Genomic DNA, 23,940 nt, shown 5'->3' on the forward strand with positions numbered 1-23,940 from the left:
GCATATTTTAATTCATGCTTATAGGCTTTGATATATATATATAATATATATATATATATAAATTTACATGTTTTTGTACTAAGGAACCCAAACGAACCCAAACCCCTTTTCAAAATTTTGCCGTACCGGCGTACCGGGTTCTTCGAACCCGAACCGGAACCCGAACCCGAACCGGCAACTTAGGTTTTAACAGCTAACATTTGTAGCTAGAGCAATGATATTTTCAAGTTGAGTAATGACTATTGATCTAACTTTTCACTAGCATTAACAAAATTTGACATGCGATTATGAAATCCATTGACATTCACAATAAGCAAGCCCATTTACAAATTTGGCCAAACAAAAGCAATTATTATACAATCAAGTTCCACTGTATGCAAGAAACTAGTCCAATTATTAGAAGTGTCAGAAGTAAAAGTCCCATTCAGCTAAGTTCTGGCGGTCAACAGTTTTGTTTAATAACCAAGTCCACTTCAACTGAAACATAGGTAGGTGTGAGGCATAAAAATTTATTTATTGATTAGTGGTTTTCAAACATTTTGTGGATAGAGGTCACAATATAGGCAATGAACTCAAATTAAAATCTTCATGAAAGAACAGGCATCTAAGTATACAATGTTCCAGAAAGGTATTCATTGATCTTTTTCTTTATAGTGAGTTTGTATTTTTTTTGGTCAATTAAAAGATGATTTCTCAGAGCAAGGAAAAAGAGTCTCATCCTAAGCACATCCCTAAGCTACATACATTTGGGGACAAAAAACCAGGGAATTTAAAATTTACTATGAAGAATAATAACCTGAAGTATTTCTGGCCATCTCAAAAAATGGGGAAGCTTCAACAAAAGGAGACAATTGTGCAGCTGCCGGACCAACCTGCAAATAATAACAATTTTGATTTCTAATGCTGAATTTTTTTGTAAATGATCATATTTTTACAGCTTGATCTATAAAAGAATGTCAATACAAACTAATAATTTGTGCTCATTAGTTTCCAAGCCCATCAACATGTCAAGTGATCACTAGGTAAAAAATTAGGATATATTTTTCCATGATATAGGTTTTTGCTGCCCAATGCACATTGTTCAGTCAATTTCATAATCAAATTCAACTAAGCATGCATAATTTCTGTCAACTATATAAGATATGGATTTCTTTTAACATATATTCCATTAAAAATTTACTGCAGTAACTTCATTTTGGAAAGTGCTACTTACATATTTCATATTTTAGAGTAAAAATGTCACCAGTAAGAGAACCTATATAAAGAAAACCTTGTTTGAGGTCTTCTTGGACTGATGATCTATTCTTCCATAGGCTGAAGCTTTTGAAAATGATGCATCATTCTATTGGTTGAAAATTTTGTACACCTAGGACGGTGTGCAAAATTATGGTTTCAGCCACAGTGTGAGTTAAAAACTCTCCTAATTCTAAGGGAAGGCTCTCTCTTTCCTACTATTACAAATTAACTATCATATATAAACACTAATCTAACTTGGGTGGGACAACATCCTTTTCTTTTTTTTCAGAAAAGATGATATTCTTATCTCTTTTCAGAAAAGAAACTGCAACTAGAGTAACAAATACAGATACTTATATAAAAGAAAGTTAAGTTTTCATAAAAGTGCAAAGTCTTCTGTCACTTCCCCCGAGACGGGAATATAGAAGCACAACTCAAAGTCTTCACTTGTCTATTGTCCTATCTATCTTCCACAATGATTATAAATTAACAATACACAACATATAATAGCTCAAAGTCTATCAATACAATGCAACTCCACACTACTATAAATAGGAACAATCATAAGCACAAAGTCTTCTAATTCCTCTCCATTATGAACACTTAACTACGCTACGCTAACTTAATCCTCAATATTTGCAACACAAAGTCTACAAGAAATTAAATTAAAGTTCCTTTCAACAACTTGCTAGAATCTCAAGTATATGCAGAAAAGTATGTCACTGTGACATAAGAACACAATGGATATATGAACAAAGCCTCAACACAAAGTCCGAAAACTCAAGTGTTCTCCTTATATTACTTGAAAGTCGAAAATACAAAAATAAAACACAAAGTTTTTATGGCTGTAAGTTTCTGTAGAGTTTTCTTGCTTGCCTAAAAGATAAAAATTATATAGAGCACCCTCTGATATATATAGGAGAGAGGCTAAGAGCAAAAAGTAGGAGAAATCCAGCTAAGAAAGACTTATTCGACAACTAACTATGACTTATTCCAAATTACAGTCCTATTGTTTTTCAACTTGTAATTTGTTTACATATAATTACAAGTTACAAGAATGCAAGTAATGTGACTACTTACAATTACAATTTTTGGCATTGCATGTAATTTGTCAAAGGGAAATTAGAAATGCATAATTGAAACAAATCTAAGTGTCCAAAACACAATTTTATTTATATCATCCTTTGTCTAGAAGGGCTTCATGCTGCTACATGATATTGGCACTTGAAGTATTCAAGATTGGTGAGGATATTTGTCCAGAAACATCAACTTGCATCATTGATGGTTCTTATGTCCTTTTCCAACGAAATCCAACCTCATCTTCTTGCTTGGGGTAATACCGATTCTTCAAGAGAAGTTCTCTCTGTGCATATGACATTGTACTCGTTTCAATTTACATCACTACTGTCATCAACATATGACAGCACTAGCTTTTGTTTACTGTCCTTACATGCATTGAAAACCCTTGCAATCGAGTCTCTAGGACCTGATTACAAGTGCAAAAATGTTTAACATTCTTAAAATATCAGCTTACAATCAGGTTTTGGAGGCTCGATTACAAGTAAAGGGAACTTGCAATAAAGGAGAGTAGGTTACATGCTTGCAATCGGGTTTCAAAGACCCGATTGGAAGTGATAATATAATGGCAATAGAAAGACTTGCATTTGGGTTTCTAAGAGCCTACTACAAGTTACTTGTAATCGGTTAACCAAGACCCTACTGCAAGTAAAGTTAACTTGCAGTTTGAACAAAAAGTTCCTACTTGCAATGACTGACTCAAAACCTGAAATTGCACAAAAAGCAAGGAAAATGAAAACAAAAGCCAACCAAGACTTGGACAACAATGACAAACACACCCACTAATGATTTTGCAATAACAAATACGAGGTTTAAACCTCGTAAAACATGCTTTAGAGAAGATAACTACGAATTTTGAGTAAAAATTTGTAGGGGTTGTCTATTTTTTTGAAAATTCAAAAATTGAGACAACACATTCCGGTCGGTAAATAACTCATTCCATGTCCAAACAAGGTAGAGATCAGCAATGCTATTTAGTAGAGGACCTTTGTATGTAGCATGTGCTTTGAGTGCAAACCATTGGTTAAAACTTGCAGAGGTTCTCACAAAATTCTAATGGTTTACTGAAACAATGTGCAATCGGTATAATAGTAAGTACTACAAGAGGCCTTGAACTAACCCTTGTAAAACTTTGCTTATAACTTAGATATTGTTGTTGACATACAACTTGCAGTCTATCACTTATATATCTAAAATAATTGACAACCTTGGGAAGCACACTCTCCAACATATTAGCATGCATATTTGAGGTTAATTTGCAATGCCTCATAAACCAATGAGATCAAAATTAAGAACAATCACAGAAGAGTGAAGTTTGGCATGTCAAAACATAAGAAACCTTCTCTACATGCTTCCCAACAACGATAATTATGCTTTTAATCACATTTGAACAAGCAAGCAGTGACATTTGAAGTCTGACTGATTTTATACAGACTACAAATATTGCTGAAAAATTAGAAAATTTCAAAGAAACCAACGATATCCTCTGTGACCATAAGGTGTAATATCCCCATTTTTTAGCTATTCTAATTTGCAAGCTTTTGTCTAGCTCCTATTTTGACCCACAACTTGGTGTTTGATGAGGGGAACTCCTAGGTTCTTGGAGCATGCGGGTTATGTTCTATAGAGATGTTTGTTGTTGGCAATGAGCTCAGTTGGTCTTAAGGACTTCTACGACACGTTCCAAAGTCAATTCCAATTTCTAGTATGTTGTCCAAGATTCTTGGAGAGAGAGTCTACTTATTGTTGTGACATATTCACACATTGCCCCATTGAAAATGGGGACCCCTTCTTTTTTGCTTTCTACAGTTAGTTTTCTTGGTCTTTTAGGCTCTTGGCTATTAGCCTTTGCATTGGAGAGTCACCAGAGGGCTCATTAGGATAGAATGGTCTGCTTAGGCTCAAATGGGTCAGTAGGTGGTCCAAGTCAGGGTCTTTGTTGAAAGCCTCCTCTTAGTTAGGCCTAGGTCTTGCTTCTAGGGTTAAGTCTTGATTGAGTTTGGGGAAGTCTTTGTATCATGCTAGGAATCTCGCCTTTGAGACCTATGTCATTAAGTTAAGGAAGTGAATGGAGGTATGTGAGCAGGTGTTCTCAAGGATTCTTCCCTTTGAGGGTTTGAGATTGGTCCAGTTGATGAATGATGAAGTTCTAGGCATTGATTGATGTGAAACTGACCTATTTATCCTTGGAAAACGCCTAATGATCAAGTCTAGACTTCAAAAAAATTGAGCCAAAGGTCATGAATTTGAGCTAGATTGTTAAATTTGCTCCTGACCCTTCCAAAGGGACAGGAGCGAAATCTTCCTTAGCTCCCTTTTGACTCCTATTCTAGACAAAACTTTCACTTTAAGGCATGAATTGAGGGGAAATTAGCTTGAATCCACCCTTGGAGATGCCTTGGACAAACTCTGGCTTGAAAATTTGGAGAAAGGTCAAGAATTTGAGCATTTTTTGCAAAATTCGCTCCCGACCCTTCCAAAGGGTCTAGAGCGAATTTCCTTAGACTCCTCTCTTGCTCCTAGTCTAGACCTCAAAGCTTGCTCCTACATCTTGACTGAGTGAGGAATGACCTATCTATGCCTTGTGAGCAAGTTGGAACGAGATGGGATGAGGAAATTGAGCCTAAAACATCAATTTCGCTCTTGACCCTTCCAAAGGGTCTAGAGCGAAATCCTTAGAAAGGTCTAATTTGTCATCAAAAGCATTGAGTGGACATCACCTTGAAGGCAAATGGACTTGATTAAGATGAAGGAAGGACCTGTTGTGACGTTTTCACACATCGCCCCATTGCAAATGGGGACCCATGTTTTTTTTTGCTCGTTTTGTTCGTTTTCGCTTTGCTTTTTCTAGGGTTTTGTTAGTTTGTTAGTTGTCTGGATTTAGGGTCAAGCCTTAGGGTTCTAATTACCGTCTTTTCGGACCAAAATCCAGTCGTTTTTGAGGGCTTTTGAGTTTCCTTTTCTAGAATGCAAATTTTGAATGAAATGAATTTGCCAGAATGGTCTAATTTTCAATTGGAATGTTGATGCAGAGCTTAAATTTGTCTAAGTGTTGAAGATGAAATGTGAATTTTTGTCCAATTGAATATTTTTGACCAAATTTTGACTTTTTTGAATTTTGATCCTGGGCATTGGAATTGATTTGTTTTCGCCTCGTGAAGTGTTAAAATGTGAAAAATCTTGTTATTTTGGCCTGTAGGAGCAAAATCGCTCCTGTCCCTCAGTGAAGGACGGGAGCTCAATTTCAAATATCTCATCGTCCCTGCAGAGTCCAGACAAATTTTACGTTTGAAATAATGGAGAACGACGAGATCTTTCCATTGAATATAAATTGAAGATTTTCATGAGCACAGAAATGCCTCCAGGGGAAAAATCGCTCCTGTCCCTCAGTGAAGGACCGGAGCTACAAATCCAATTTTGCTTTGTCCTTGCAAGATTTTAACGTCTTGACGATGTGAAAAGGTCCAAAGAGGTACATTTTATCAAATGAATATAACTTGAAGCGCTGTCGAGGAAATCAATAGGGTGGCAAGTCCGGCTTGAGTGAGGCCCTGATCCTGAAATTTGGCTAAGTCTGGAATGTCCTGATCCTGGAATTTGACTAAGTCTGGAAACTGAAAAAACCTCCAAAAACTAGATTTTGCAATATAACTCCTGGAGGTCTGAAACCACTCTCAAACATCCTGAAAGTATATATGGAATATAACTTAAAGTATAAGAAGGAAATGTCACTTATACTTAAATGTTATATTCCATTAAAATTATCCTGATAAAGAGTGCGAAAAGTCAAATTTCGCTCGTGTCCTTCTCCAAGGGTCCAGAGCGAAAAGCGCTCCTGTCCCTCTCCAAGGGACCAAGGCGAATCGCTCGTGTCCCTCACCAAGGGACCAGAGCGAAAATGCTTAGTTAAGCCATTCCTGACCTTGTTTGGACGAATCGAGACATCAAAGGCATGGTGAAGGACGAAATGAGCATGATAGAGCATCCAGACTTGATCAAAAACAACGAAATGATGAAGTTTTTGCCTAGAAGGGTCAAATTCGCTCCTGTCCCTCACTGAAGGACCAGAGCGAAATTCTTCATAAGGTACGATCTGGGCAAAGATCAAGCAAATTTTATGTTCGAAGGCAAGAAAGGAGGTCAATCGAACCCGTTGAAGACAAATTGAAGATTATCAAACGTCAACAAAGGACCAAAATGCTGAAGTTCGCTCCTGTCCCTCAGGAGGGGACCAGAGCGATTTTTGTTGTAGATGATTTTCTCGCCAAATTTCAACCGATCTCAAGGCATGAATGAATGAAAGGAGGCATTGCGAATCCGTTGAATATAATTTTCGAAGGTGATGAAGTAAAATGAGGCCCACAAGAGCAAAATCGCTCCTGTCCCTCTCCAAGGGACCAGGGCGAGGTACCTTGTAGCTCTCGTCCCTCTCCCAGGGACCAAAGCGATTTCCTTCATTAGACAGAATCCAGGCAAATGTCAAGACAAGTGTACGTTTAAAAGCAAGGAAGAACATGAGATGGACGCATTGAATACAAAATGAAGATTTTTTGGACGTCCACAAAGGTCCTAAATGTCTAGTTCGCTCCTGTCCCTCAGGAAGGGACCAGAGCGATTTTTGATATAATTGATTTTCTTGCAAAGTTACAAACAATGTCAAGGCATGAACGAATGGAGTGAAGAAAGACGAATCCGTTGAATATAGACTTGGAACCTGACAAAGTGAGATAAAGGCTACAAAAGGAGGATCGCTCCTGTCCCTCTCCAAGGGACCAGGGCGATACAATGGTGATGTTACTTCCTATGCAAGTTCAAGGTCGATCCAAGTCAAGACAAGGTGGCGAGGGACATTTCAAGGCGTCTTTAGCAAACACAAACATTAAAAGGTCGTCACAATGATGAAATTCGCATCCTAGGACATAGATCGCTCCTGTCCCTCTCCAAGGGACCAGGGCGATGTTAGATGCATTGGTCATTTTGTGCAAGATTTACGTAAGAACAAGATTTCATAAGGTAATGCAAGGTCTAAGGCATCGTTTGAAGATAACATACAAGAGTTTTGAACGTCCAAACATTGCTAATCAAGGTAAAAAGCTCACATCGCTCCTGTCCTTTGGACAAGGACCAGGGCGATCCTATCAAGAGCACTCATATTCCTTCAAGATCAAAGCAAGGTGAGGTTAAGCGAGGCAAGGGACGACGTTTGGAGGACATCACAATGAAGATCGAAGATAAAAGGATGCATATTGAACGTGGAAATTTGAAGATTGCTCCTGTCCTTTGGACAAGGACCAGGGCGATGAACATCCAAAGACACTCATGAACGCATGCAAGGCAATCAAATTCGAAGAGCTCATCATGATGATTAATGTTGAACGTGGAGATGAAGGAGTTGAACGTGAAAAATGCAAAAATCAAGACAAAATCATGGATCGCTCCTGTCCCTCTCCAAGGGACCAGGGCGATGAGGTACGTCCCTCTCATTTTCATAGTTTTGGCGCCAAATAAGCAATTCAAATTTTCCTTAAATGCTAAGTTCGATAAAAAATTGAAAATCCTATTTAATTTGGCATTTAATGTGGCGTTGATCTTTTATTAATTATTTTGCCTTTATTAAAAATCGAAATTTGCAAATTAAAAACGTAAGGCATTAATAATTAATTAATTAATTAATAAAAATCGAATTTGAAGCGCTACAAAGGGAGGTCGGCCTTGCTAAATCATTTAAAAATCATTTAAAAAATTGTTTTATATCCTCAAGTCGGCCTAAGGGATAAATGCAATCCAAGCGCTATATATGGGGAGTGGAAGATTTCATTTTCACATCATCATTTTATCCTTCTACATGCGAATTAAGGAAGACAAGGGAGAAGTGCGATTTGGAGTTTACTAATAAAGGTGGTGCGATATCTTGGAGACTCCATTTGAGCGAATTGTCAAAGAGGCAAGACTTGAAGATCACGTTGAAATCCAAAGGTGGCGAAATTGATCTTTTGAGGAGATAACATTGAAGACTATTTATACCTCAATTTCGCCTAGGCGAATTTTATTCATTTTGCATTTTAGAGTTAAGCTCTCAAGTAAGGTATGGCAAGATCTCTTGTTTTAATTTCGAATTTTGATTGTCATTGCCTTAATTTTGTTATTTTGTTTTTCCTTAGCTCAGTCTTTTTTAGGAAATGATTAATAAAGGACTTATCATTAAGTTTCCTAAAAAATTGCTCTCTAATTTATGTTATGTATTGCAAAATCATGGTACTAATTTTGAAATGTTGTGTAGGCATCAAATGGAGGTCTCTTCAAGGAAAATCAAGCCGGATCAAGGACGGTCTTCGCCAGGACGGTCTTCACCAGGACGATCAAGCCAAGACATGGGCGACCTCTTTCAATCCAGCGTTCCAAGGCGAGGTACATCGTCATCCTGCACATCAAGGACAAAAGGAGTTAGAACAAGAGTTAATTAAAGATAGCCTCTCAACGACATCAAATTGAATATCTAGCAAGCTTCAAGTGTCAGATGAGGTGGCGTCCTAGTCATCATTTCTCCAATCAGTGAAGTCCATCTCAGCATGTCCAGATTCAATGTACTTAACTCATGGAAGGTGGCACAAACTCCGATGTACCTACCCCGGCTATCCATTGGTCGATTTTTCTAAAAGGGACATGTGTCCAAGCAATACAATTTTATCATTGGTCAAGCATTAAATGTTATGTAATGGTTGTAACAAACCCTAATTAGGGTTTTCATTGTAAAATCTTGGCCATTGATCTTGAATTGATCTAAGCCATCAAATTGTATTGTGGGCACTATATAAGCCCAGGCATTTCATTTTGTAAAGGTGGAATTTTTAGATGATTAGAGAGAGTTGTAAATAGTTGGAAGAGTTAGAATATAGTTGATAGAATAGCAATTAGAGTAGAATAGGAGGACAAGGCAAGAAATTGTTGCCATTGATTGTAAACAAACTCCATTTTCATTGAAGTAATGGTGAAATATGTCGTTTTCTTGCAATTTGCATGGTTTCTTGTTGAAGTCTTCAATCTTAGATGGTAGATAATTAGATGAATGGAGGAAGTGTGATTGATTGATGGTGGAATTCGTACATCCATACTACTAGCAGTTTGTTGATTGCAGACTTGCCTTGCGTAGTCAACTGGAATCATTCAGCCTAAGCTCAATTTCAATTTGTTGCCTCTTCATTGATATGCATCAACTTGGATGGTATCTATGCCTGCGGTGAGGATTTGAACATCATAAAGCTTCCCATAGAAGATCGCACTAGTCTTGTGTAGATGTTCCATTGATGTCAAAACAAGACCTAGTTAGAGTTTCATCAAAAATCAATCATTGCTCCTACATTCTTAGTATTAGGATTAGATCCTCTCTTCGCCCTTATCTTTTTTCCATTTTTTTTTTAATCCAAGTTAGTAAGAGCCTGTGTCCAGCAAAGCAGATCGGAAGTTCAATGTAAGTCCCCTTGTGATTCCAGCAAATCACATCATACCACTGGAGCTTGTCCACACGTGGAGACCCCACTAAAAGAACCTTGGAGTCTACCTAACTGATCCTTTACGCGAATCTTCAGCAGTTAGAGACTATTTTCTCAAGAGAGGATAAGATGCCTGTCGGTATTTTATTCTGTGTATGATTGTGTACAAAATACACGTCAACAGGACCCAAAGGCCAACTCTAAGGACAAAGTTGAAGGAAATGAGGAGAATTTGAGTGAAAATTCCAAATTTTGCTCCTGACCCTTCCAAAGGGTCCAGAGCGAAATTGCTAGATAGGTCCTGTCCTTCCAAAGGTACCTAGGCGAAATGGTTAAGACGTACTTGTAATCCAACGTTTTGAGCTAGGTACTTCCTTAAGATGGTTTGTTAGCATGCCTTGAGGCGAGAGCAACATGAATGAGGGAGAGATTTGAGTGTTTGGATGATACCTAAGACTAATTTCTTAAAATCGCTCCTAAACCTTCCAAAGGGTCCAAAGCGAATTTCCTTATATTTCCTTTCTTGGTCCTAATTTGCATCACAAACCTTGCTCCCATGGCATCTTTGAAGAGGATAAATACACTTGGAACATGAGGAAATGAATAATTTGGGCAAAAACACCAAATTCACTCCTGATCCTTCCAAAGGGACTGGAGCGAATTTTCTTAAAACACCTATTTGCTCCTTGTTTGGATCGAACCCATAATTCCTATGGTGTGATTAAGGCTAGATTAATGACTTGAAGTGATTTGAGACCTAGGAGAATGCCCTTGGACCTTGAATGAGTTAGGAAGTTGACCAAGAGTGCAAAATTCGCTCTTAACCCTTCCAAAGGGTCCAGAGCGAAATTCCCTAAAGGACCTAATGCTTCACCAAATTCATTGAATGGTTGTCATTCTGAGTAAAATTGATGACAAATTGACTTGATCATGGTAAGAGGAGGTTTGATAAGACAAGTTTAAGGTCATTTAAGAGAAAAAGAAGTGTGAAATGAGCCTAAGGAAGAATTTCACTCCTGACCCTTCCAAAGGGTCCAAAGCAAATTTTTCTTGAGGCCTGTACCTTGCCCAAGGTCCAGAGCGAAATCCTTAGGATAGCCTAATTTCTTGTCAAAAACATTGAGTAGACACCACTGTGAGAGCAAGTTGGCTTGAGTATGATAAGATAAAGGGGAATGGACAAGTCCTAGGCAAGATGAGTGTGGATAGAGTCTAGAAATGCAAATTTCGCTCCTGACCCTTCCAAAGGGTCTAGAGCGAAATTCCTTAAATCTCTATTTACTCCTTGTTTGAAGACCAAGATCTTTGTTCCTATGACATGGTTGAGAGAATGTTGATATATACTTGCCTTGAGAAGTGATTTGGAGCAAAGGAAATGACAGAATTGGGGCTAAATCACAAATTTCGCTCCTAACCCTTCCAAAGGGTCCAGAGCGAATTTTCTTGAAACCTCCTTTTGCTCCCAATTTTGTATCAAGCCTAGCATTGATTGAGGTGGATTGAACTTAGAAGCATCCTTAGCCATGCATTTGAGTGAGTTGTGGTCACAAAATGTGAAGAATTTGTCCAAAATGCCAATTTCGCTCCTGACCCTTCCAAAGGGTCCAGAGCAAAATTCCTAGGAGGTCTAATGTTTTGCCTAGGCCCTTGAGCGAAACCTATTCCTAAGCAATTTTGGAAGCAAATGATTTGATCTTGGTAAGATAAGGTTGAGAAATGAAAAATTGTGCAAAATGCAAGATTTCGCTCTTGACCCTTCCAAAGGGTCCAGAGCGAAATTGATCCTAATGCCTTCTTGTTGATGATTTAAGGTAACAAATGCTATGTTAGAATGAATATGTCATGTATTCTTAATCATCTTTTGTTTGTTGTGCAGATCAATAAAATCAAGTTCGAGGGAGATTAGGCCAGGATAAGGGCGACCCCTTCAAGTGTCATCATCATCAAGGACACTTCAAATATGCAAGAGAAGACTCAAAGTGCTTCCAAGTTGAAGGACTTCAAGAGTTCAAAGAGTTGCAAGCATGGAGCAAAGACCTCATTCTACCACATGGAGAAACCACAGGATGTCAAAAGAAAGATCTTACAAACACTTCAAGGCGAAGTGAGCTACTAAAAAGGAGTGACTTGACCATGAAGAGGCCTCATCAAGCACAAGGGAGCCAAAGAAAGGTGCGCCACTCATCAAGTACATCAAAGACAAAGGAGGATCGACCAAGGTCATCACAGAGCAAGTGTAAGACAAGGTGGCATCCCAGTCACTGTCCATCCAGTCAGATAGGTCCACATCAGCGTGTCCAGATTCGATGAATCACACCTATGTATGGAGACACAAACTCTGATGTACCTACCCTTGCTTCTTATTGGTTCTCCTGTTTTGAATGTAATTTTATCATTGGCTAAGGGAGTTTGTTGTAACAAACCCTAATTAGGGTTTCCATCTTGTAATCCCAACCATTTATTGTAAATCAATCAGAGCCTTTGAATTGTAAAGAGCTCCCTATATAAAGCTCTGGCTCTTCATTTGTAAAGGTTAATAGTTAGTTAATAGTGGAGGAATAGTCAGTAGAATAGTTAGTAGCAAGGAAATAGTGAATAGATAGCAATCAAAGTAGATTAGGAGGAGAAGGCAAGCAATTGTTGCCTAAATTGTAAATGAACTCCATTTTCATTGAAGTTATGGTAAAATGTGTTGTTTCTTTGCTATATGCATTGTTTCTTGTTCAGTCTTCATTTTAGATGGTAAATAATCAGATTGAATAAAGGAAGTTACTGAATGCACTCGTGTGGAATCCGCCACTAGCCTCTTGCTAATTGTAAGGGTGCCCTGCATGGTCAAATGGCATAGAATGAGCTTAATCTCGAGTCGTTATGCATCTATTGTTCATGCATTAACTTGAATGGTGATCAGTGTCTGATGGTGTACGATTTGAATATATTCAAAGCATCCCTTAGAAGATCGTACTGAGTTGGTATCGGATTGTTAAACCTGATGGTGAGACCCAGCCCAATAGGACTCCACCTAGTCGTTCATCCATCTGCTTACATTCTATGTCTTAGAATAGATTCTCTAAACCCTATGCTTTTGCCATTTCTTTATCTTCCAGCTAGCAGATAGGATTCAAGTTCCAGCAGATTAAATGCTTAGGCAGTCAAATGTAAGTCCCCTTGTTAATCCAGCAAAATCACATCACACCGCAAGAGCTTATCCACATGTAGAGATCCTACATACAAGAACCTTGGAGTTGCCTCGATTGATCCTTAGACGAAATCTTCAGCATTCGGGGAAACTTTGTTCAAGAGAGGATAAGATACCTTGGTATTTTATTCTGTGTTCGCATGTGCATAAAAAACACATCAACACTTATACAAGTCACCTAATTGACCTCAAGTTTCATTATTCATCAACAATATTGTTGATGGGGAGGTTTGAACTTCCGTAAACGTAGAACAAAATACACAAAGTATATCCTATTCTCTCTTGAATAAGGAAATCTTGTATGCCTTATAACTGTCCAAACAAGATAACCCCAAGGTTCCTAGTGTCAGGCCTTCACTAAACTAAGGATAACTCAGTGATGATATGATTTGTTGGTAATCACGAGGGAACTTACGCATCTCACAAGTTGTTTAGCACCTAATATGGAAATCTAATTGATGCTTCACTTCTCAAACTGATTAAGAGAAAGAGCAAATGGATAGGGTTTAGAGAATCTAAGGACAATGATAGTATTAATGGTTGGTGCTGCAGGTAGACAGACTTCATACAAAACTGAGTCCTACTTAGTTAGAGGTAAACTCACAACAACACAGAAATAGTGCAATCTCCAAAGGGAAATGAAAAGATTTTCAGGCCATGAACATACATAAGTACCCAATTATGGTGCAACTTAGATAAATATTCATAATTGAAGTAACAGCAATAATGGGCTTAGACTAACCATGCACAGAGACTTATAGTCAGCAAATCTCCAATGGTATGAACCAAAAAACAACCAAATACCCTCACACTTCACCATTAAAATCAGTGAACTTCAACTAATTTGATGAAAGAAACCATGCAAAACAAGAGAAGACAATTGGTAAAACACCATACTTCAATGCTTTATTCATTTGCTTCAACTGTTGGTACAACAATCTATGTTCAACAATTCCTATTTTATTCCTAATTCTAACTTCTACTTTCTAACCCCTTACAATGAGAGAGGCACTAGCCTTTTATAGATTTTACATTTCAAATCAATGGCTAGGATTCAATCCATTCAACAGCCTAGATTTTCCCTCTAGAAACCCTAATGGACTTTAGATAATGATCTCAATAGCTTTCAACCACCTTTCAACTACTTCCACTACAAGACAAAATGACAGCCTAGCAAAATAACAACTTTTGTCACAAAAGACAAAATTGGCAGCTAGATGACTAACTAATTTTTGGTTTTTCTTGTATTGCATTAAATTGGGCCCAAAAGTTGTCATTTTACAACAAATTAATTGCCATTGCAATAAATCATAAACCTGGCATCTCTTGTTGTTCCATCTCTATCTCTATATGTTTCGTGTAGCACCTTTGTAGTCTATCACTTTCTTCCAAAATTTTGGAAATAGCATCATTGGCCTTTTGCACTAAGGTAGTGATATTTCAATTTCATACTTTGTCTTTGGCTCTGCAACACGTTCTTCACCAGCACAGCTCTCATGATATTTATGTTTCCCAGTTGGTCCTCGACAATCCTCTAGTGCGTCTGAAAAACGACATTTTGAGGTACTCGAATGATTAGCTCCCTCAGGTGATTCATCAACCTTGGTTCCTTTGTCTCCAAATTGCCATCTGGTTACTTCATTTGTCCTGCAAGGACAAGTAACTTTATTATTTCAAGGGTTTCTAGAGCTAGTATTTCGAATATCCTTCTTGTTTGGCCTACAATAAAATCCTTTTCATATTTTTTACTTAGTGAGACTTCACCACTCAGTTGCCTTATTTTTGGAAGGAACTCATTTTGATAGAATTTGGTCTTCAGAGCATCCTTTGGACACTTAGCATTTAGTACTTGAAAGAGATCTTGGTCAAACTCAGACCAAGGAAGGTTGCTTAGAACATATGCTTGGGAACCTGCGATTTAGGAAACTAAGACATGAGAAGATAATTTGGATTGCACTATGAATTTTCTAATTTGGAACTCAAGATTTAACTCATTGGAAATTTCTATTATGGAACTCAAACCTTGAAAGAGACTCAAATTTTAACAACTGATTGGGATTCTTATCAGTCAATCTTGAACATCCCTAAGGGGATTTAGATCCCAAACTCGAACCTAAGAAGCAAACTAGGAACTTGGACCTAAAACAGGTTTCGGATCTAGTCCTATTGTGGACCAAACTTACTAGGAGGAGCTTCAGGATTAAGGAAAAATTTGGTACCATGACAGGTTTTAAGATTAATGTCTTGTTCTTTTTTAACTGTAAATACGCATTTAGGACAAAATTCGATGCTAGGATAAGTTTTGGGAATAATGTTTATTCCTATTTGGACTGTGACCACCGAATTTGGGATTGGACTTCAAGCTAAGGGTCCAAACTCAGTGCTAGTAGAGGTTTTGGGAATTAAGCCTTATTCCCTTTTTTGATGCAAACACCGAACTTGAGGAAGTTCTAGCAAGAATGTCGGTGTTAGGAAAGATTTTAGGAGCAATGCTTATTCCTTTCTTTAATGCAACTATCAAATTTGTTCCCTAAAACTTGAACATAGCAAAATCTTTAGGATTCCCAAAGTTCGCTTTGGACCAAGTTTGGTCTCTCTTGCATAGTGAAAATCAGAAAACTCGGACCTTCGAATGGGTTTTGCTGCAAACTCAAATTCTGAGGGCAGAATGGAAGACTTTTGATTGGCGAAGTGGAACTTGGGCTGAAACTCAGGTTAAAGAAGGTTTTTAGGATTAATGACTTAATCGTGCTTTTCATGCAAACACCAAATTTGAGAGAAAGCATTAATTCCAGGCAGAAACTCGGTTTGAGAAAGGTCATCAAGGATTAAAGGCTTAATCCTAATTTGTGTGCAACCATCAAGTTTCAAACTTGCAATGTGTTTGCCTTGTGAAATATGGTTGATTTTGGGAAGATGGAAGATGGCCTTTGCCCAAACTTGATTCTAACAAACACAAAGGAATTCCAATTCAAACTTGGAGTGTGGATTGAACATTTGGAACTTGAAAGAATATTGAAACTTCCAGACTCAAATTTAGAATCATGACTTGAGACTTGGCTAAAAGGAACCTAGTCGGACATGCTGCAAACTTAGGACCCGGAGCTAGGAAGGAGAAACAGAAACTCAGCTTCAAACTTAACGTTGGGAACAAGTTTGGGACTATCTGCCCTGGTTTGCTTCCCAATTCCAAACTTAGGTAAAAGAGCACAGCCAAGGAGAACTCGGGGAAAATCATGGAGGTAGGAACTGTTGAAAATGTAGCTAGGTCGTATCCCTTGATTGGGCTGACCTAGCTTGGTAAATTTTAATGTGGCCTTAGGCCTTAAAATTTATTTTGTATGGGCCTATTTGGGATATTGTGTAGCTTATAAATTCAATAGGTCAGGACCTATTAATATGTAACTTGTAAAGTGTTATTGGTCAGGTCCTAACCGATGTAACTTGTGATATTGGTCTGACCCTATAATGGCGAATGTAACTTGTGGTTATAAATGGGTCTGACCCTATAATGTAACTTGTGAATTTGTAATTTGGTGCCAAAGCCGACCTAGGCATAAGGGTTAAGGGCATGTATATAAAGGAAGTGACTTGAGGTCACAAGTTACATAACATAAGCAAATATCATCTGCCTTAATGCGATTTGTTTTGCTCCAAAAGATCAGTGAACTACATTTTGAAGTCAGAGAAATTGTTTTCTAGTTGGGCGAACATCTTCCTAGGTCTGTCGAACCTACTCCTAGGTCTGTCGAGCCTGCCCCAAGGCTGCCGAACCTGCTCCAGGGCTGCTAAACTTACTTCAGGTTGTGCTACATCTGTTCTAGGGCAAGCAAACTCCCTCACATGATCTACAATAAACAATCTGGGCGATTGTTCAAATCTGACCTGAACTGTGATTCAGATAAGTTCTTTGTATGCCCTAGAAGGGCAGTAATGTAATCTGCTGCTATACCTAATCTAATCAGATCTGAGATCTTTGGTTGCTGGGCTTTTCCTCCAAGAGGGAGGTTTTCCCAAGGTACATGTGTGTTATGTGTATGATTTACTTTGCATTCTGATTTTCTGTTCTATACTACTAATCTGATCACTAAAAACTAACATGGTATGAGCCAGGTTCATATTAGCATAATTTGATTAACAGATTCGTGAAGTATATCGGAAGCTTTTGGAGGTGTTTGAGAGGCTTGATGACTGGTGGTTCAATTCCCCTGTAGCTGGTCGTACCCTCATGTTGGCCATGCCTTTATGCTGATTATGTCATTACTTCCTACAAGTTTGGAAACAGATCAGAAAGGAGGAAGAATGAAGGGGCCCTACTATTCTAGCAGGCCATAATAGTCAATAGGTAAGGACGGGTGAACATGGTGAGAATCGCTGCCTTTAATCATAAATGTTTATATGGCTCCTTGAGTTTACATGTAGTTTCCAATCATTTGCAAGGTGAATATATGATGTTTCATTGAATTTAATTAAGTTTGTTATTGGCTGACCTAGCTGTTTGGCCAGATTGAGTTAACAGATCTGCTCTTTCATAAAATAACCCTTACCAAGTTGATATGTCCTTATTCAATAATTTTCTGAGTGTTTTTTGGTAATCTATAATTTGGTACAGTATTTCCCAACATTGCAATGATACTTGGTTTGTGCAAGTTGACAATGCTGCAAATTAGTATCAAGGTTACTCTTTCAATCTGTTGTGTTGACAGCTTTGACTGATCCTTGCGTGCAACTCCTACATGTCGTCACTGAGTTGAAGATAGATGATAAGTGATGGTGAGGCCCAAAGGCCACACAGTCATCATCAGATGCTTCATTATGACCTAAGTGGATGGTAATTTCATTGCTAAGCGGAATTAGGAAAGAATGTTGAGGACTAACTTATAAGAGATAAGTATCTTTTGAATTTTTCATGTTGTTATCAATTCATTGGATAGGGAATCATGTATGATAGTCTTGAACTATTAGTAACCTCTCGTAAATGCTTTCAGGATGGAATGAGGACCATAAAGATGATGATTGTATTCAAGAGAGGAAGGTTTTGAGACATCCTGTGAGGAAGCATCACAAGCTGAAGACTAAGAGACATAGCTTAGTTGGTGATACTACGATCAGGTTCAGCTTCAGAGGGAGCTTGTTTGTTGTTTCAGTTTCAAAGGAAGCTATATCCTTGGTTAAGGCAATCTTCCGGGAGAAGGTTGAGGTGAAAGCCCCCGTTCCACCAAACCCTCATTCAAATTTCCACCTTATCAATGTTGCTTTTTCAATGGATGATGGATAACCTTTTTCTCAAAAACAATTGCTATAACTCTCTTCTTCAATCTGCTATAATTCCCATCTTAAATCTGCTATAAAATGATCATAAGTTTGCCAGGACTATGATCTCAAAATTCTCATATAAATTTGCTATATACTTCTTATACTTTTATCAAAGCTGTAATCTATCTTCTCATACTCTTCCCATCAAATCTGCCATCTATCTTCTCATACTCTTCTCATCAAATCTGCAGTCTTTCTTCTCATACTTTCTTATGATATCTGCAATCTATCTTCTCATTAGTGGGCCTTTGGTGTATATGCTTGATTGTCTTGCAACACATAACACACTCATTTCACTTTCTCGTCATGAGCATCTTATATCTTTTCAAGAGAAGCAATCTCTTTTAAAGTCATCACCTTTCACAAATAATAGACACAACCTTAATGTTGCACCTTTTCAACAATAATTACTTTTGTCCTTTTTAAATACTAATCGAACCTTTCATTAACCAAGATGCCACCTCAATGTTTAAATATAAAATATAAACTACTTAATGGATCACACCTTTTAAGAATGATTTCTTAATCATTCACAATTCTGCCAGCATAGGATCACACCTTTTAAGAATTGTAACTCTTGATAATCGGCCAGCATATTTGTTTGCCATCTTAAGGTTTATTAATACATTAATCCTATTTCTGAATCATATCTCTTGTTCATATATTGCACATGGTTCATAAATTGCACCTTATTACTGTCTTTGATTAAATTGCACCTTATTTATTAATTACTGTTTCTTGTCTATGAAGCCGGCCATTAAGGTATTGTTGGCCCATATTTGAAATGGCCAAATTTAAACTTCCCTAATCTGTTATATCCTATCAAGCCATATCCAAAGAAGATGCTAAATTCCCAGCCAATTACAAATTTCTTTACCTAGCAAATTTCTTAAACTGTAATATCATTTCACACAACAAAGCCAAAACCCTTTATGTCGATCCTTTTCCCAAGACAGTGTTTTGATTGTGGTCAAGGCAACTCTGAAAATTTCTAATGGGTCCAACATTCATAAGGAAAGGCTCATTGAAATAAACCATTTTGAAATCGAAGCTCAATATCCCAGTTTGAAAAGAATATATTGTAATATGTTCCTGGTTAAAGAGAATTAGAGGATAAACACATTCTATGCATGGCCTTTGAAATCGTCATCCCTCCCAATGTAGAAGAACAAATTAGGAGTTAATATCATTGAAGATTCAAGGCAGTTTTGCAGCTATCACCTACTGCAATACAAAGATTGCACGAGTACAGGATTAGAGTCATTGACCAAGTCATTGCCAAAATAGAATGATAAGACTTCCTTATTGGCATTTGGTTTAACTTTTAGAACTTAATCCCAGACCCAAAACAATCATTGACAAGTCAGAAATTTGAATAAGGCAAGTGGGGTTAAGGTTTGAAAGGTCGTCAGCATTATATGGCAGTTCGTGAACCAAGCTCCAAACCCGACAACCATATTGTAATTGATTTGTTGAAAAGTCTTTAGAAACTTCTATTTCTTGAGCATCGGATTTTGAAGTGGTTCTGAGAACCACTGGGAAGGCCAACGACACCAAATTATATGCAAATCTCAGAATAATGGGATGGTTGATAAAGCAGTGAGGCTTTGGACATGTCAGAAAAGTAATGTGGTCCTGCTGATGGGTATTCAAACATCCCTGTATCCGCAATCAATGTAGCCATTGTGGCTTTTTTGAAAATTGGAGAAACAAGATCACGACAATGGAAACTAATGTGTGCATTTGATTCATAAGGACACACAATATCTGCGTAGTGTTTGGAGAAATTAAGGGGGCATCAAAATACGATGGAAGGTTCAAGCATCTCTCGAAGGGCTGATTTCATTATTACCCATTTGCTGAGATTGGACATGTTAATACTGTTTGTTGGGTGGATGGTTATCTGGTTTCTGAGATCACTAAAGTTTTGGGAGAGGTCTTTAAAGCTAGGATAATCAACAGTTACGAAGTTTCAAGAGATTTGATAGATCCATATCTCATGAAGAATTAGATTGTAGACTGTTAAGGATTTTAGTGACCCGTATATCAATCCAATTGCCTCTACTATGCAACCAGAAGTTAGAACCAAACAGTTGTAACAAGCTACCATCATTAGCCAAATAAATCGTTAAAGAATAGCAATAGAAAGGTCTGTAAATATGATCAAAGTAGTCACAGTAATAAATAACAAGGCAAACAAGAAACATAAGCACGGGCTATGTGAAACAACTTGAGAAACCAAGGAGTTTGCATGGAAAGGAAAGCATGACAAAGTTTGATCAAAACTCCTGAAGCGAAAGCACTCATACATGTCTTCTATGCTCAATAGATCAAGATGGCTATAGTTGGAGTAGGAAATCGATACGAAGAAATAGCTGTCCAAGTCATTTATAGAGACACAAATGAATTACAATGAAGGGAAATGTGGCGAGGACGGGTTAAAAGAGAAAGCAAGGCTACTCTAGGTGGCTTTATAAAACAAACTAAAGCAGCCATTGAGAAATGAAGGAACACCTTTGTGCAATATTACTCAAATGCCCTCAATCGTACTAACACCCAATGAAGGGACAAGTAGGATCATATTCAGCCATACTACAGGAAAATTAGACATTGTGAATGCATTATTCTATCTGAACAAGGGAGATACTGGGACATGACAACGAAAGAGCACATTGATAGGAAGTTACTAGAAAAATTTATGCGGATAATATTTAATGCAATGAAAAAACACTTTGGTCAAAATCGAACTATTCATCCTAGGAACATGGTCATTGACACATCAGTTTCAGATTATGGAGCACTAGATGAACACGATGTTGTTGCTAGAAGTGTCCTACTGCCAAATAATACAAAGTTGGAAAAGAACCAGAAGCTGTGTAATGTCCCCTTCTCGTTGATGTACTTCCAGTGGTCCATTAGCCTCTTTCCGAAGACCCGTAGGCTATGTGGAATGAAGAACTAGGGTCAAACATTGATGAGGCGAGAACTTACTATTTTTAGTAAGTCGGGGGTTGGCTGTTTTGGTGATACTATCCTACTAAGCTTTCCATGCTCTGTCACTAGGTGCGAAGATCAAGCTTTTCAAAGCAGTGGTTCATGACTTACTATTTTTAGTAAGTGGCAGTATGGAGTGTTTCTATTTTTGGCAGTGGACAGTGTCCTGATCCTGCAGCAGTTCAGTGGTCTCCCTTGCTCAGCTTCATCCTGGTTTAGTTAATAATCAGTATTGGAGTCATAAGTGATGTAATTAAATATTATTTCCTTATCCTAAGGTTTAATATTTAATTAATTTGATTATTTTTGCTACTAATTAATGACTTTGGAAATTGTGCATAACATGATGTCTCCTAAGTGCTAGGCGAATTATTTATGTCTAGAAGGGGGGACACCAATATTAAAAAATGGGAGATGTTATTTTATTCAATAAAGTAATGGCTAAGTCAAACATCGTGGTCCATGCTTGCTTGGCGTGGAGTTTGACTTGAAGTATGGTGCCATCCTTGGGGTCCACTTGGGTAAATGAAATGCAAATGGGAAAGTTGAATTTGTGAGCATTTGCATTTGAATTTGGTGGAGTTAGAAGTTATAAATAAGAGCCTTGGGCTCTCATTTTGGTTATCTATGAAAATTGCATCATTATGCTGCCAATTTGGCGACTGAAAATTTGAGCTTCAAAGTGTGGCTTCCTAGCTAAATCTCAGTTTCGTACTTGGAAGATAGTACCTAGTTGTGTCCTGGTGTTTCCAGTGCTGTTAGTGAGTGAGTTTTGCAGATTGTGGAGTTTAGTGTGGGATTGGAGTGTTTTCTGGTTGCTGGTCGCGGAGTGACTGAAACTATATTTTGCTCATACCTCTTGGCTAGGCGATTCCACCATTTTGGGTACCGGCTCATTCATCTTTCTTGCTATTGGTGATTCATCTTGTAAGTTTTTAGCACCTTGCATTGAGTATGGAATTTTATAATGCAAATCGAAATTCTCTGGTTAGGCATTGGGTTTAGGAGGTGCATTGGGAAGTGTGCCAAATAAATAAGAGTGTTTTGATAGCTTTCCTTGGGTTTGTTTTCATTGTTGCTGGTATAGTATTGATTTAGAACTGTTTTGGGGTGAATTGGGTGAGTATTGAGACAGTTATGAGTGTTTTAGTGGGTTCATAGGCTGCTGGTTTTGCATTTCCAGCCTACACTTTTGATGTTAGCAGAATTTCATGCTTATTATTTGGATGTTCAGCATTACTCTTCTACTCTCACTCTTTATTTTTGTAAGGTTAAGTAGTACTACTACTAACCACTTCTGGCTTGTAAACTCTCATCCCGCTGAAAAGTGGAAGAGGCTAGTTTGCTGCCTATATCAGTTATATTGTAATTCAGTCATCCCGCTACATAAGCGATCGAGTGATGGTTGGTTGTAATGGTCCTCCCGCTGCATAAGCAGTCGAGTTGAGTTTTGTAATTCAGTCCTCCTACTGAAATATCGTGGTAGAGTGATTTGTGTCTACTGTATGTTTCTCTTGGCTGGTTCACCGCCAAGTTTCTTGCTTTCCTGTTGGATAAGCGGAAGGGACTAGCTTGCCGCCCAGGATTGTATTCACTTTATCTTTTCAGCAGATTTGAGTTCTAACGATCCCCTATTCACCGTATGCTCTCACATTCCCACATTGGGCACTTGGTGATCAGAAAGTGGAAGGGTTGCAATTTCCAGCAAGCTTTGAGTTTATGCTTTCTAATCTTAACGGGTTATCTGTTTGTTGATGATTATTATTGGTCTTAAAAAACAAAAAAAAATAACCGGGATATTACAAGCTGAGCAATTTGCTTAATGCATTAGACTTCAATCAAGTTGTGATATTTGTCAAGAGTGTAAACAAAGCTTCAAAATTTGACAAGCTACTTGTGGAGTGCAACTTTCCATCAATCTGCATCCTTTTTTATTCTGGAATGCCACCAGAAGAAAGATTAACTCAGTACAAAGGTTTCAAGGAAGATCATAAGAGGATTCTTCTTGTGGCTGACTTGGTTGGCAGAAATAATGTTGATATCTCATGAGCTGCAAAGCTTATATTGTAATATTCCCTTAAATTTTTTCAATTTATTTCTAGTTACAATCACAACAAGAACCCGTTAAGGTTAGAGAAATAATCCAAACTACTGAAAGGGAACCCTTCCACCTTTTGTTCACCGAGAGCCCAATCTGGGAGGGTGAGAGCATATGGTGTTTCGGGGATCGTTAGCACCATAAACCAAACTGAAATTACAATGCACAGGCGGCAAGTCAGCCCCTTTTGCTTATCCAGTGGGATAGAAACTGAACTCTTGGCGGTAAACCAGTCAAGGGAAATAACAAGAAACTAAAACTCAATCACTCTACCGGTATTTCAGTCGGAGGACATTACATTAAGCTATCACTCTACCGCATATTTCAACAAGAGGACAATGCATAAAACTTATCACTCGACCACTTATTCAATGGGAGGACTGAGTACATAAATTGAATTACAAAGCAAGAAGGCAGCTAAGCCAGCCTCTTCCACTTATGCAGTGGGCAAGCAACACATCAGAATTGGTTAGTAGTACTACTACTTAACCTTACAATATAGAAATTAGAGAGATTGAATAGAGAAGTAA

General features: G+C 37.9%; 1 protein-coding gene across 1 annotated transcript in view; it reads right to left on the reverse strand.

Moving 5' to 3' along the window:
• LOC131063287 (uncharacterized) overlaps positions 1 to 23,940 on the reverse strand; it is a 166,306-nt gene that overhangs the window by 63,995 nt on the left and 78,371 nt on the right. Inside the window, exon 6 of the mRNA XM_057997071.2 lies at positions 797 to 872. Coding sequence (XP_057853054.2) covers positions 797 to 872 — 76 coding nt within the window. The remainder of the gene's footprint in view (positions 1 to 796; positions 873 to 23,940) is intronic.

This window comes from Cryptomeria japonica, chromosome 2 (assembly GCF_030272615.1).
Source record: "Cryptomeria japonica chromosome 2, Sugi_1.0, whole genome shotgun sequence".
Lineage (NCBI taxonomy): Eukaryota > Viridiplantae > Streptophyta > Pinopsida > Cupressales > Cupressaceae > Cryptomeria > Cryptomeria japonica.